This window comes from Strongylocentrotus purpuratus, unplaced genomic scaffold, assembly GCF_000002235.5.
Source record: "Strongylocentrotus purpuratus isolate Spur 01 unplaced genomic scaffold, Spur_5.0 spur5_scaffold_14, whole genome shotgun sequence".
NCBI classification, from domain to species: Eukaryota; Metazoa; Echinodermata; class Echinoidea; order Camarodonta; family Strongylocentrotidae; genus Strongylocentrotus; species Strongylocentrotus purpuratus.
In genome coordinates this window covers 27,307,378-27,322,882 of record NW_022145599.1, presented here as the reverse complement: position 1 = coordinate 27,322,882, position 15,505 = coordinate 27,307,378, and the positions used below count along the sequence as shown (strand labels likewise).

Here is a 15,505-nt window from a genome sequence, read left to right as displayed (position 1 = left end):
TATCACTACCATCATCATCATCATCATCATCACAGAGCACATCTAAAACCGATACGATGCATCAGTTTCGACGTGACACGTGGCAACTGGATGCAAGAGGAATGGAAAGATATCCGCGAATGGTACGAGAAGAAAAGTTTGTTATCCTCCATAGCTTTAGCGTGAGAAATTGAGGAGATGTTATGAAAACAAACATATCACTATGATAAAGTTAATATACAGCCTCGAGACAATGCGCGTCTTTAAATTCTTTGGAATAATTTACCATTTAATTTGAGAATTATAACTTCCTTAGAGACCTTTAAATCCAAGCTAAAATCTTTATCTTCTTTAACAATACCTGCACTTGGCACTATGACACTCATCCGAACTTTCTCGTCCAAACTTTCTCATTCTTTCTATTTTTCTTGTGCGCCTCGGAATAGCATTGTCTAGATAGACGGCGCTATACAAATGCCTATTATTATTATTAAACGGAAAATACTTCATATCATCAATTGTTCTTTTGATTTACATTAAAATCATGATGCAGAGGCAGATACGGAGAGGGGGGGGGGGGGGCAAGAGGAAAGGAAAAATTTTTAGAGATATTCGCGAATGGTACGAGAAGCAAAGTTTGTTGTCCTCAATAGCTTTAGCGTGAGAAATTGAGAAGATGTTATGGAAACAAACATATCAATCTTATATGGTTTATATGCAGCCATTGTCCTTTTGATATACATTCAAATTATGATGCAATATCAAATATAATTCATGAAGGAAAAAAATGTGCAAAGATGGACAGGTGTCGATGTCCCATAGGGTTGTGTATATGGAGGCAACCTCTATAAATAGAGGACGATTCTAGCATATCCAATCAAGTTCGTCTCATCCCTTCAGAAGTAAGGTAAGAGCTGGCAAGACATCGGAAGGAACACCGCACACCTTCACCATCCTAATCGACAAGATTTGGGAAGACTTGAGCATTTAAAAAACGGTGAAATTTTCCTGATTGAGGTTCCGCAAAATCAAGGCGATAATAAAAATCGAAATAGCTGAGTATTGTATGCTTTTCAGTCAGATTTTTTGTATCGGCTAGAGGATGGGAACTGTCTCTCAACACAATTATCTCAAGTTTTCTCAAATCCTGTCGCAATGGATTGTACGGTGTGAGGTGACCTCCGGACGATTGTTCTTGGCATTTCGCAGTGAGGCAGTATATTCTTTCCTCAATATTATTTATTGTTATTTCTCTACGTTATGGACAAGTCCAATGTCGTTCTATTTCGTCATTTGTTCTTCCATATATTACCGAGTATCCCGGTATTGATAACATAAATTGGTTTTAAAAGAATAATTCATCTTGATATTCAGTCTGATCCAAACTTAAGTCAGGCTTGCAACATTATTCGTCGGGTGTTTATTTTAAACTCGTATTCATAAACTTCATCTTTCTTGTATTTTGTTTGTTTTGAGAAGAAATTAATCTAGACAAACCACTCAACCAAGATGCAAGCTCTCCTTGTTCTCCTCTTCGCTGCTGTGGCTCAGAGCCGCCTTGCGCCTTTCTACCGAGTTGAGCCCAACATTCCTGGTCAGTACATCGTTGTCCTTGAGGTAAGATCATTGTCAAAGTAGTTGAATCGACTGATTTCTATAGTTTTGTCAATGAATGTATCTACATTATTAAAGCAAAAGCACCAGGTAATTTTTTTTGACGATGGGAATTCTTTTGATGCAACTATTGTAGGACAAATGGACTTTTTCCCACCAAATTAATTGTCATCAGATTCATGCAAGGGTAACTTAAAGGGATAGTTGAGTTCTGTTGCAGAGGGCGCTACACAAAATATTTTTTTCGTGAGATAATGAAAATCTGAGTGTTAAATTTGAAAGAACATAATATTTAAATGACAAAATCATCCTTGTTTGATCAAAATTGGTTCAGAGAAGGCTGAAATATAACAATTTCTAATACTTGTGTACCACCACAAATATTAGATATTTTGAAAACTTGAATTTGAAAAAACCGTTCGAAAAACCGAAATAACGCCTTTTACGTCGTATTTCAGCCAATGCCGATGTTGGCTTTTTTGTTGGCATTTTCGTGTTGCTTATATTACTCCCAATTAGCCGGCCCATGTATTGTTATTTTAATCAAATAATTAATTAACGGTCACCATGTTTTTTTTTAAAGTCGAGCTCAATTGGTATGATCGTATTGGCTAAATTTCACACATTTTGGGGTCTAAAATTACCTTCATAGCAATTTTAGGTTCTATAAGGGCACTAGGAATGTCATAGAGAATAAGAACAATAACCATGCACTTTGAAGGCATTTGCTGTCTGAAAACAGAACTCAACCATCCCTTAATTGATGATACTACTACTTGCTATTGCTATAACTTTAACGTTCCTGCTGGATAAAGAGATTTTTTGATTCAAAATAATTAAATATAGAAAGAATGGACCTTGCCTCCCACCTGCACAAATAGAGAACCTAAGTGCTAACGTCATCGTCGTCCATGTTACTGGTTCCAAACAACCAGAGTTTTTAGTGGTCCAGAGGAAGTTTTGTTCAAATGTTATTCATACAACATGTTTATTGCCAAAACTAACTTTCAAAGCTGACTTAGGGTCGCTTTGATTATAATTATTACTATTGTGTAAACTTTTTGTTACAGGATGGCATCAATGTCGGTAACTTCGCTGCCTCCATGCAGTCAGGGATTGTCCGCAAGACCCTGACCGGTCTCATCAATGGAGTCGTTCTCACCCTCGATGGCGATTTGCTTGAAAAGGTGAACAAAATACTATGCTAGAAAGTTGTATGATGATCTTGATGATACGAATAATTCACCTGTATTTGGACGCATGTGTGCGTGTGTGTGTGTGTGTTTGTGTGTGTGAATTTGTAAGTGTGCGGGTATGGATATAAACATTTACAGTCATACCTGCCTTAGTGGCCACCTCTCTGTAAAAATTTACCTGTGTATAGTGGCCATGCATTGAGAAATGAGAGAGAAAGATTATGAGACTATTATAGGACGTACTTGTTATCACCAGTTGTTTTATTGTATCCATGTTTTCGGCATTATAGCATATACAAAGAGCCAAAGAAAATTATGAGTTTTATAAAAGTAATTCTTACCTTTTCATATGGTAGAAGTAATGTGTTTTAAATTGTTCCTTGATTACACTAAGGCAAACACACCCCATTGAGCAACTTCTTTTTTTTTTAATGGCATGTCGGAATCCATTTGTTCCAGATTTTGGTAACACTTTGAAAATGTTAGTATCACATACAACATGATGTTAAGGAAATGTAGCTTTAAAAGATTATTATACAAGATTGTTATCGGCTGATGATTCGCTTTAAAATTAGCAGCTACCATAGGGAGAATACCCATTTCCGGGACTACGCGGGTCGTCCAAACCCAGGTTTTCCCAAACTCAAATAAAATATCCCTCGAGCAAAGAAAAAAGTACCCCTTTACTGATTAGAAATGGTGACAATCCTGAAAGGAAAAATAAATAGTTTCAATGGTTCTTGTTCTGTCACAATGTGCCCATTGGACCGTATCTTTCTACATTATCAAAATGTAAGGTCCCCCTTACTTTTATTCTTGTGGAAAATTAACCGGACTATCTGCTTTACTCCTTTGAATATTTGCAATTCTGTAAAATGCTACTGTTCATAACAATAAATTGCAGATCCGATCAAAAACAAATTATGCCTTTTACCACCGGGGCAGTAGATACTGCCCCCCCCCCCCCAAAAAAAAAAAAAAAAAAAAACTTGAAAAATATTATGACAGTTTAAAACATCCTTAAACGTACCTCAAGAAAATAATTTAATATACTTAATGAGCTACTTTAATGTAAAGAAACTACCTTCCCCCACAAAACGACAATGATGCATATGTGATGTATTTATATACCTATTTATGATGCGTATTCATACCTTGTTAAAAATGAAGCACTTTCCATAATTTAACTAGTTACAAGTAAGTATTAATTCTTTCATGTAATCACGCCATGTGTAATACTTTTTTCACTGAACATTATTTTGGTCTATAGGTACGTGGTCTGACTGGCATCAGTTACATTGAGGAAGATGGGCTGGCTACTGTACTTGGTAACCGAAACGCTGATGATTACTGGGGGCTTGACCGAATCGATGAGCGTTATCTACCTCTTGATGGCAACATCAACTTTAGCGGTAAGCAGAATCCATAGGGTTCATCCTAAGACATATGCAGGCCATGAGACCGACAAAGCAAAGAGAAACATAAGAAGTTTTTTGTTTAATCCAAAAGATGTCGGTCTCATGGGCTGTTGGTCTCATACGCTGTTGGTCTTGTGAGCTTTTGCCGATCTATGATAATTATGAGCCATAATGAGTGCCGAAGTGCTAACGTCATATTTGCTCGTCGTCCAGGTTACTGGTTCCAAACAACAGAGCTTTTGCATGGGTTCACCGCGAAATCATTTAAGCAATGGGCTGGAGCATGGCAAATGCAATGGTTGTCGCTTGTATGATCACTACGCCATTGCTTGGCATAAATATGTTTGGAATCGGCAAACTTGACAACTTAGCTAGTACTACTTTACACTTTGGTACTCTATTATAAAGCTGACAAATGATTGCATAGTGCCATATGCTGTTTTTGTAAGTTTCTGAATATATTATGGTCGTATGTATCGATGAATTCAAGCAAGGGTGTCGATTTGTATCCGTGGTTGGGGGGGATGATAGGTGCCAAAATATTTTCGGCAATGGATCAAAGCAACCAAAGTGGTAGAAGCGTGTGGCAAGTTGCGCCCCTCCCAAGCGCGTAGCCAGGATTTAATTTCAGGGGGGGCGGTAGTGAGCACGCGAAGCGCGGTTCCTAGGGGGTTGGGTACAGGGAGGGGGAGTCCCCCCCCCCCCCGCGCAAAGCGCTCAAGCTTTGACGTTTCACTAAATTATTAGAGAAAGAAGACGATTCGTTGAACCGTTCTCGACTCTTAATCCTTGTTTGAATCAAATTCCCCTTCCTCCACGCGTAGCGCGGTAGCTCTGACGTTTCATTAGATTATTAAAGAAAGAAGACGATTCGATGTACCATTCTCGACTCTTAATCCTTGTTTGAATCAAATTCCCCTTCCTCCACGCGTAGCGCGGTAGCTCTGACGTTTCATTAGATTATTAAAGAAAGAAGACTATTCGATGTACCATTCTCGACTCTTAATCCTTGTTTGAATCAAGATCCCCTTCCTCAGCGCGTAGCGGAAGCTCTGACGTTTCATTAGATTATTAAAGAAAGAAGACGATTCTATGTACCATTCTCGACTCTTAATCCTTGTTTGAATCAAGTTCCCCTTCCCCCGCGCGTAGCGCGGAAGCTCTGTCGTTTCATTAGATTATTAAAGAAAGACGATTCGATGTACCATTCTCGACTCTTAATCCTTGTTTGAATCAAGTTCCCCTTCCCCGCGCGTAGCGCGGAAGCTCTGACGTTTCATTAGATTATTAAAGAAAGAAGACGATTCGATGTACCATTCTCGACTCTTAATCATCAATGTTTGAATCAAGTTCCCCTTCCCCGTGCGTAGCGCGGAAGCTCTGACGTTTCATTAGATAATTAAAGAAAGAAGACGATTCTATGTACCATTCTCGACTCTTAATCCTTGTCTGAATTTATTTTTGCCCATTCCTGCGCGAAGCGCGGAAGCTTTCACATTTTATTACATTATTAGAGAAAGAAGACGATTTGTTGTATCGTGTCCTTCATGAATTCGGTTTCCCCCCTACCGCGCGAAGCGCGGAAGCTTTAATGTTTCAATAAATTATTACTCTTAATCCTTGTCTGAATTCATTTTTGCCCATTCCTGCGCGAAGCGCGGAAGCTGTCACATTTTATTACATTATTAGATAAAGAAGACGATTTGTTGTTTCGTGTCCTTCATGAATTCGGTTTCCCCCCTTCCGCGCGAAGCGCGGAAGCTTTAATGTTTCAATAAATTATTACTCTTAATCCTTGTCTGTATTCATTTTCGCCCATTCCGCGCGTAGCGCGGAAGCTTTCACGTTTCATTAAATTATTAGTAAAAGAAGACGATTAGTTGTATCGTTTACTTTGACGTTTCATTTGATTATTACCCTTAATCCACGTCTGAATTCAGTTGCCCCCTTAACAGCTTTGCCCTGTTCGCTAAATTATTAGAGAAAGAAGACGATTCGTTGTACTGTTCTCTATATTAATCCTTGTCTGAATTCAGTTTCCCCACTGAAAATAAGTTGTGTCACAAATAAGTTGTGACATAATAATCTTTCTCCAAAAATGAAAAATGTTTTAGGAAATATCAGGAAATAAAATGAGTGAAAAAAATAAAAATAAAGAATTTTAAAAAGGGTGAACGGAAACAACATAACAACTAGTGAACTATTTTATAAGTCATACTAACGTCCGAAAATCTTTCTCCTTGTCTCCGATCTCATCACGAAATCATCACAGAGTTCATCTATGTTTACACTGTCCAGGATTGTCTGATGTGCATTGCAGATTGCTACTTTTGTGCTTCGCGCTTAACATTTAGCTCGTTGCTTTTGATGCTGCGTCTCTGCATTTGGCGCACTGCATTTCTATGATGCTGTTGATTGAACAAATTGAATAAATTCATCAATTCCTGATGAAGCCGTATGAGCGAGAATTCAATTTATTGTTGTCTCATAATTATACGGTTGTCTTATTTACTTCGTATATATGTATGTATTATGAAAATGAGATAGCAAAATGTGTATATTGATGGTCATCTTGCGAGTAATAACCATTAACTACTCTCATCGGACTCTCATCATTAATTTTTCTCTTCATTTTTAAATATTTTTTATGGTGAATTATTGGGGGGGGGGATGATTGTACAGGCCATCCCCCACCTGAAATATTGGGGGGGGGGGGGGGGATATATCCCCCCATCCCCCCCCCCCCGGTATCGACACCCATGAATTCAAGTGTTATATCTTTACACAAAGGAAACGTTGTGTGCAGCAGCGGTTCGTAATAAAATAATAATATATCTTTTTCTTTTGTAGAACCGCTCCTCTTTGTGTGCACATTCATCTAGATTTTCGTTTAATTGAATAAATAATGATTCATTTCACAACATGGATGAGTGAGAATCAAGTCGGACCTCGAGTCAAAAATTCACCAACGTCCATTTCTATAGAGAACACCCGCTATTAAAAGTGACCGTTTTTTTTGTTTACCTTTAATAGTATTTTCAATTAAAACGTAATTTTGAAGGCTAAATTTGTCAACAGAGAACACTTACTTTCTTCACATGAGCGCTAGAGCGGTATTCAATTTTATTTTGGAGTATATGGGTTTCCGCTGTACGACACGTTTTTTTTTTTAGTCAGGATCATTTACAGGAATCTATGCCACTCCGCCTCCTTTTAATAATGTCTTTCAGTAAAGCAAATGGAGTCCTCATTGACAGTGCGACACTTAGCATTTTGATCGGGTTTCTTTCTTATTTCTCGAATCTATATTTATATTGCTGACCCGTCTTTGTAATACAAACAATTTATGTTTCGAAGCTCATGCATTAGTGCACTGCACAAGGTAGAGTCACAATGAGCCGGAAAAATGAAATTGGCGAGCCTCGTTAATAAACCGACTGTGACTTAACCTGCTTGCAGTGCATGTTCAGTGATGCACTCGCGAACATGAACTCATTGGCCCGAATTCACAAAGCAAGGTTTGAGCTCAGACCAAGGTTTGACCTCAAACCTCCTTTTGTTTCGCCAAACCTCCTTTTGTTATTTACAAACTGGTTTGTAAATAACAAAGGGAGGTTTGGCGAAACAAAAGGAGGTTTGAGCTCAAACCTTGGTCTGAGCTCAAACCTTGCTTTGTGAATTCGGGCCTACATCGGTAAGCCTCTGGGATTAAAAACAAAATTAAGTTTATTGGTACACTTAGTTTAAGTCAGGCAAATGGGGAGGTGCTCATTTTTCCGAAGGTTCGTAATTCAACACCACAAACTTCCCATACCCGGGGTTTATAATTTCTAACATTAGTTGCGTTATTCCGAAGGTTCTTTTATCCCACGTTTCGTAATTCCGACAAATAGGGTTCACCGTTCAGAAAATATAATAGGATTCGTTAATATTCGAAAGGTTTGTAATTCCGAAAACAATGTAGGGCTCCATGTGATTTTAGGAATTATGGGCCCTATTTTCGGAATTGTGAACCTTATTTCATGTTTATTTTCGAAAATACGAATCTTCGGAACTGTGAACCTTTGGAAAAAACGATACTTAACCTGCATATAATCTCTCGTGCATCGAATATTTCAATGATTGTCATCCATCCACTACAGGTACGGGATCAGGGGCAAATGTTTTCGTCATCGATACCGGAATCACCTACTCGCATGAGGACTTCAACAGTAATCGTGCCCAATCATTCTACGATTACGAAGGGGGAGATGTAGGTGACATTTTTCATTTTTCCAACAAAGTTCCTACCAATATATATTCTCTTTAGAGACATAAATATTTTCGATACGTCTGCCATACACTCTCATCCTGAGCATTATCTCTCTATGTGTCCCCATTATCTTTTTTCTCTCTCCCTTTCTCTCCCTCTGTCTTTCTCTCTCTCTCTCTCATATTTTTCCTGGATCTCCTGTGCTGTCTGTACTTTTTCCTCCCTACCTCTCTTCTACATTTCCCTCCGGCCCTTTCGTTCTATTTTCTCTCTTATTTCGAACGATCTTTTCATATATGATTGTGCAATATATCTAAGCAATTGTTACTTGTTTAGCAAATTTTATTAATTTGTATATAGGTGTACACTTATTTATTTAGAAAATGCAATTACTTTTTGATATCTCTTAATACGATTTGCTGGATAATTTTACTGTAGTTTATTTATGTTTGTATAATTATTTTTATGTTTTTACAATGTACACAATTCTGCAATTAAGCCATATGGCTGCAAATGGTATTTTCCATAAAACCATTACCATAACCATTACCGTTACCATTACCATTACCATTACCATTACCGTTATATATTTTAAGGGTGCTGATTGCCATGGTCACGGAACTCACTGTGCCGGAACAGTCGGAGGACAATATAGTGGTGTTGCCACTAATACCAACATCTACAACGTTCGTGTGATGTCCTGCACAGGATCTGGTTCTACTTCTAACATCATAGATGGTAGGCTTATACTTCGTAGCCAATCGTAACGAATGATTTTTGAAGTATCAGATGGGATTCTTTACTTACCATATTTGGACCCGTTTTATATTCACAGGGATTATTAATATCAATGATATTAATAATTATTCTAATAACAATAATAATAATAATCATAATACTAACTTCTACCATCAATAATAATTAAAAAAAATAAATAGAGTAAGCAAATATTAACCGACTACGAGGGTAATGGTACAAACTATCACCAACAAGGCGATGATAGTTTGTATCCATTGCCCGAGTAAAGGAGGTTAATATTTGTTTTATATCCCACATCGGCAATCGGCAGGGTGATAGTACTCTGAGCTCACGGCCACGAAGTGATGGTAAATCTATCATTGATCATGTGACCTCGTTTTAGACCAATCAGATTGCAAGATTATTAGTATGCGGGATATAATAATAAATAACACGAGTAATAAATAGTAATTATAATAATTATAAATAGTGGTATTAATAAATGAATGAACAGGTACAAACAAATATATAAATACAGGATTTTTCGGCCTATACAGCCTTTATTTTTGCAACTGATTTTCAAGATGAAATTCCATTGACTTTTCCTAGTCTCCGAAATGTTTGGGGACGGATGCATTTTGTTAAACCTATTACTGGGGCGGCGGCCGTTTCGAGCCCTGGTAGGTTATTGGTATAAAGATGGCAGATAGCGTCTCAAGGTACTGCCTTTAACCTTCTTTCCTATGAGTCCGGTCAATATAGGCTTTGACCCCCAAAAAGAATCAACGAATGGCTTTACAAAGGTTTCCAGTAGTTTTTGACATCAGGAACAACATACTAAAACTCTAAGGAATACGGACCCCGGAAAGCGGTATTTTCAAAATAGCATCCATGATGGCCGCCAATACCTTTAAATAGCCATACGCCATGGTATATCTATCTTAGAGATATGATTATGGTGTCTATAATTTAGGTTTAAGGCTTCGAGAAATTCATTCATACCACTAACAATGGGTTATAGCCACCGCGAAACCTGGAAATCCAAGATGGCGTCCAAAATTGCCGCCAGTCTTATAAATTACCGAAAGTGAGTTACTAGTCTTATGATCCAAGGTAGAATCCAATATTTTTTACTTTTTGGCATTCAAGATACTTCCCTTTTTCTAATCAAGTGACTGGAAGAAGCACTTTTCGGTCGTAGCGGCTGCTCCTTGAGTCACTGTTCAATTAACCGGTCATGGATGCCATTGTCTGTATAAAAAAATGGACTTGCGTAGTGCATTCATATTTTCATCATCGTAAACTTCTCACTAACAAAACCCCCCCCCAAAAAAAAAAAATTCAAAGGAATATGGAGACATGACTATATGTAAGACCAAATTAAGCATTAAAGTATCCTTAGAAATGTTAGCAGACCGGCAGCTCATACATATCATAATACCGATCCCTAATTAGGATGGCATTGAAGAAAGTGATTAACATTTTGCACTAGGTCGTAATTAACACCTGTTATATCTCTAATCGTGTTGGAGAAGTTATAAGAAAATGTGACAATAAATGAAACATCACCCGAGAAAGCCCCATCGATTAGAATATTCAGCGTCAGACTGGTGCACGTATCCCACATAACAGAGAAGAGATATTTAAAAGAAACACTTTAGTAGCACCGCGGTCTCCAGTGTGCTTTAGGTTTTTCGGATATTGGATTGAATATTTCAAAAAAACATGAGGGGCATGCAAAGATCCCTACCCCTACCTCGTGTGAATATCTGGGGATAACAAAATCCTCGAATTTATTACAAGACTTTCGTGAAGAGCATACAGGAGGCTTATCAATACTCATGAAGCTACCCTGAGTACATCAAACCATATATAACCATTGTTAATCTATTCAAAGAGAGAGGGGCAACATACCTTAAAACAAATCTACGAAAAGTTAAATCTTCGCGGATTCCTTAAAACCACCCCCTTTTTTCTACGCGAAATTTTGAATTATCATGCATAGACTGTACTTAAAGTCAACATTAAGTGATACCACTTGGGCTTTTTCTCTTCGACTTCTAAAGGTCTGAATGCTGTGGCGGATTCCAGCAGGTCCCGAAAGATTGCTTCCATGTCCGTTGGCGGAAGTTATTCGTGGTCTATGAATAACGCCGTTGCAAATGCCCATGATGCAGGTGTAACTGTCGTTGCAGCAGCCGGTAACAGCTACCAAGATGCCTGCAGCTACTCCCCAGCTTCTGCTCCGGATGTAAGTAATATCATTTCATAATCCTACAGTGCTTGATTTTTCCTTATTCGTAATGATGTAATAAGTAAATTCGAGAAAGAAAAAAATCTTAGCTGATTGTGCTACAACTATTTCATTTTCATACAAGAAAATGCGGCCTTGCATTTTTGGCATTACAAAAACAAAGATGCCCATGTCTGCACACTCATTCAGTTTAGACGCAGTTCTTGATTTTTCTTAAAAGAAAGATAACATTTTGATGCTTATGCATACAATTGCTGATAATAGACCTTTCTCAATATTTGTGGTTTTACTCCTTTTTGCATGAATACCTATTTATTGCTAAAATAGAGACGATAAGTTTGTGTTCGCAACAGGGGCGTAAATCCCGGGGGATGGGGGGAGGGGGGGGGGCTGCATCCCCCCTGGCTTGAAGTAGGGGGGATGGCCTGTACAAACATCCCCCCCCCCTGATATCATCCCCCCCTGAAAAAAATGCTTATTCAGCGGTCGGCTGAGTCGTTGCGATTTTTTGGAGACCCCCACCCCCCCCCCCCCCAAAAAAAAAGGATCCTCTTACCCCCCCCCCCCCGGTTATTCAGCGGTCGGCTGAGTCGTTGCGAAATTTTCGGCCCGATTTATAAATGTTAACCCCCCCCCCCTTGAAAAAATCTTGCGTACGCGCCTGGCGTGTAGTATGTGATGGCTATCGCCGATCATCCCCCCCCCACTCCTCTGTACGGATTTACGTCCCTGGTTCGCAATGTATTTTGTACGCCTGATACCAGGATCGCTCAATGGACCGGTTTCTTTCTTGGGGACCTAATGCCAATTTATTCCATTTATTTGTTATTGATGACTAGACTACAGTTCTTGGAATCCAGTCTTCAAAAAAGTACTTGTTTTTATGTCGTACAAGCCTCGGGCAAGCTTTCAAGTTCTCTGGAACAACCTTTTTTAACTTGGGAGTATGCATAACATGTGAATTATGTTAGTAACTAGTAAGCCTATGTATATTAAGCGTGTGCCCAGGCATAGGCGCTCCAGCCATCTGGCCATTATCCTTCATTTTGATATTTCATATCCAGTTACCTATGCTTGTTCGTTAGCAGTAGATTTTTAAAAATCGTATTGTATATACGTTAGTTGCTCTGTTTAGTGTTTTAGTAATGTTTTGTTTGATGCATATTGTAAAATGTATCTTGTTTGTATTTTATTTATGTTTATATCATTTTCCTATACATTACAGGGTTTCATAGAAAAATTAATTAACCTTTGTTTTTATAGGAGAAATGACTAACTAATTATAAACAAACGAATAATAAAGTAACCCCTCCTGTGATCCATCAACAGGCTATCACTGTTGGTGCGACCTCCGTTGACGACTCTAGACCATCTTTCTCAAACTACGGCTCATGCCTGGACATTTTTGCCCCTGGTGACGATATTAACAGCGCTAAATATGACACATCAAGCAGCTACACAGAAATGAGTGGTACCAGCATGGCATGCCCTGCTGTTGCGGGTAAGGATAAACAAAATTAATAACAGAAATTGTAAATAATTATCAATTACTAGTAATAACTAGCGGTAACAAATAATTGCTAGTAGGCTAATTACTAGTAGTAATAATCATTATTATGTCTACAGTTTAAAACCATCTGCAATCATTAGCCTATCAATGATCGAATACTAGATTATGAATAATACTAACAAATATTGATGCTATAGCCTCATTTCTGCCACGTCATCATCATGATCATCATTCATAATTGAGTAAGCTGTAGACCATAATATTCGCATAACTATCGAAATGTCTCCTTAAGATTCCAATGCATACTTGTCTTCAAATATTATTTAATTATGGAAATACTAATTTGGCTGTGTCCCCCCTCCCCTTCTTTGTTTTAAATAATAAATAAACAGGCGCCGCTGCAGTCATTCTCGGAAACAATTCCGGCTACTCTCCTACTCAAGTGGCATCTAAGTTGGTCAGCGATGCTACTTCAGGCCAACTCTCTAACACTGGTTCAGGAAGCCCAAATCTTTTACTGTACGTCGCATAGACCCTTCAGTAAAATGTTCCATCTCCTTTCACTAACTCGTATTTGTGCTTTATCAAAAACGACCTTAATCTTTTCTGTTCAACTGTGAGTTTACTTTCTTTTTAAAGAGGGGGCGGGGCTCATCAAAATAATCGACATACTAATACCTGGTACAGTCCTTTGCCAGACTTCAGCATGAAAGTAATCGTGATAGCTATAAAAACTAAACATCTATTTTGAATCGTGGAGATGAGTGTTTAACCCGAAAATTACCCTTTTAAGAATAGACACAAATAGGGACGTCCAATGTACAAACAGTTGTAAGTGATGATAGGAAATACATATATTTTAAAATTAGGGTTCTCTGTTGCAGAACGGTATGGTAATCTATATTTTGGGATGTAAAGATTTTTCAAGTCACCGGTGCATAAGGAGATGATGAAATAAAAACAAGCATTAAATATAATCATATATTTGAGTCCATACTTTGTTGTTGTTTGGTTTGTGGCAATAAAGTAAACCAATGTGAATAGGCAAGAGGAAATACGAAACGAATTTGAGAGCTAGAGAACATTATCACTTTACCCGAGAACAATAATTATACATAATTTTGATTGAAGGTACAGAATTATGCGATAAGAAACTATAACTAAAGCCAAGGGGGATTAAGTATAGTTAACACTGAGAAACTGATATTGAATTTCGTTTAAGATGGCTTGGTAGAATATCGGATGACAGCATGGACCTATTACGGATGGACATTCATCGTTTTCTTAACGAATTCATTGTGATTGTCTCCGTCATCTCGATAAAATTCCGTACATGTTTCGTCACTTTTATCTCATGATGGTCACCGCCAAAAGGCCGGGACAGAATCAAGATAGTAATTTTACACATGATAATTTACATGCGCAGAAGATAATAACTTGCCTAAATCATGGAAAATCGATGTGCAGTTCTGACCTATAATCGGAAATTGTTGTTCAGTGTACTTTACATGTATTTTATTTTGAAAAACATGTTGATATTACCAGATAGAGGTTATTTTTGGATTTTGGGGTTGTGATTTAAAATCCCGTTTCCCCCTATTTCCTCATAATATTCCAGAGTTACAAAGATCATGGCCTTCTAACTGTTGTATAAGGTAATGGGTGTGTAGAAAGTGTGCGAATCAGTAATAATACATTTCATATCCCCAAAATCGTCTGATTTTCAACTTTGCTGCTCCCCATTGGGGATGCTTTTATTTAAAGACACACTCTTAAAGAGCACACCATCCAAACAAAACCCAAGAGAGGGAAACTGCTCCTTTGTCAATGACGAAAATGCTTACGCAGTCGTTATTGTTAAAACAGCTGAATGTGCTCATAAGATGCACATAATCAGAAGGCGGCGACTATCATTGGATCAAAGAAAGAATCACGTTGAATGTCCATCCGTAATAGGTCTATGATGACAGTAAAGGTGTATAGAAAGATATGTGTAATTATCGTTTTGATTTGCTCGGTGGCGTAAATCTTCTGTTGAACTGTAACTATGACCATAAATCATTCGATGACCAGAAATGGCAACTTCGCGATTTCTACGAAATATTACAAGCCTGGAATTATGTGAAGGGTTATACTTGTAGTAAAATTATCCTGTACCAGATAAATGTTTTCATATGCAAATAATATGACATAACAAATCTATTGTTTTTAATACAAAGTCTTTTTTACGCAGATTGGTTTAGACCGGTCAGTACGCCTTGAAACAAGGAAAAGCAAGCAAATCCTTTTATTTGATTATACTAAATGGAAGGAAGCTATTCTAAAGATATGGTTTAATGATTTTACAAATGAAGAAATTGAACCAGTAGATCATATTCACTCTCTCGAAATTCCTTATTTTTAAATTGGAAGAGTTTGATTTACATATCAGTGACGTAAGCAGCAAACTTTTTTACACTTTGAAATATAATATTTTTAAACAGACACTCACCAACAGGTGCTGTCATTTTTGGGGAAATATTGACTGGTATTCCGTGTTCAAAA

General features: G+C 37.8%; 1 protein-coding gene across 1 annotated transcript; it reads left to right on the top strand.

The window, feature by feature from the left end:
- The first annotated feature begins 863 nt into the window (after nt 1-863).
- LOC115918164 (aqualysin-1-like) lies at nt 864-13,943 on the top strand. Its single transcript, XM_030984614.1, has 9 exons — nt 864-886; nt 1,459-1,596; nt 2,664-2,780; nt 4,060-4,201; nt 8,350-8,459; nt 9,056-9,197; nt 11,264-11,448; nt 12,781-12,952; nt 13,354-13,943. Exons 2-9 carry the CDS (start codon nt 1,489-1,491, stop codon nt 13,491-13,493), a joined length of 1,116 nt encoding a protein of 371 aa, XP_030840474.1. The 5' UTR covers nt 864-886; nt 1,459-1,488; the 3' UTR covers nt 13,494-13,943.
- The last annotated feature ends 1,562 nt before the right edge of the window (nt 13,944-15,505 follow it).

What these genes read in the sequence shown, in the direction of transcription:
- LOC115918164 (XM_030984614.1), top strand. Translation starts at nt 1,489, where the DNA reads ATGCAAGCTCTCCTTGTTCTCCTCTTCGCTGCTGTGGCTCAGAGCCGC. An exon ending in AGTACATCGTTGTCCTTGAG is followed by an intron (nt 1,597 to 2,663) that starts GTAAGATCATTG and finishes TTTTTGTTACAG; the next exon opens with GATGGCATCAATGTCGGTAA. An exon ending in TGGCAACATCAACTTTAGCG is followed by an intron (nt 4,202 to 8,349) that starts GTAAGCAGAATC and finishes CATCCACTACAG; the next exon opens with GTACGGGATCAGGGGCAAAT.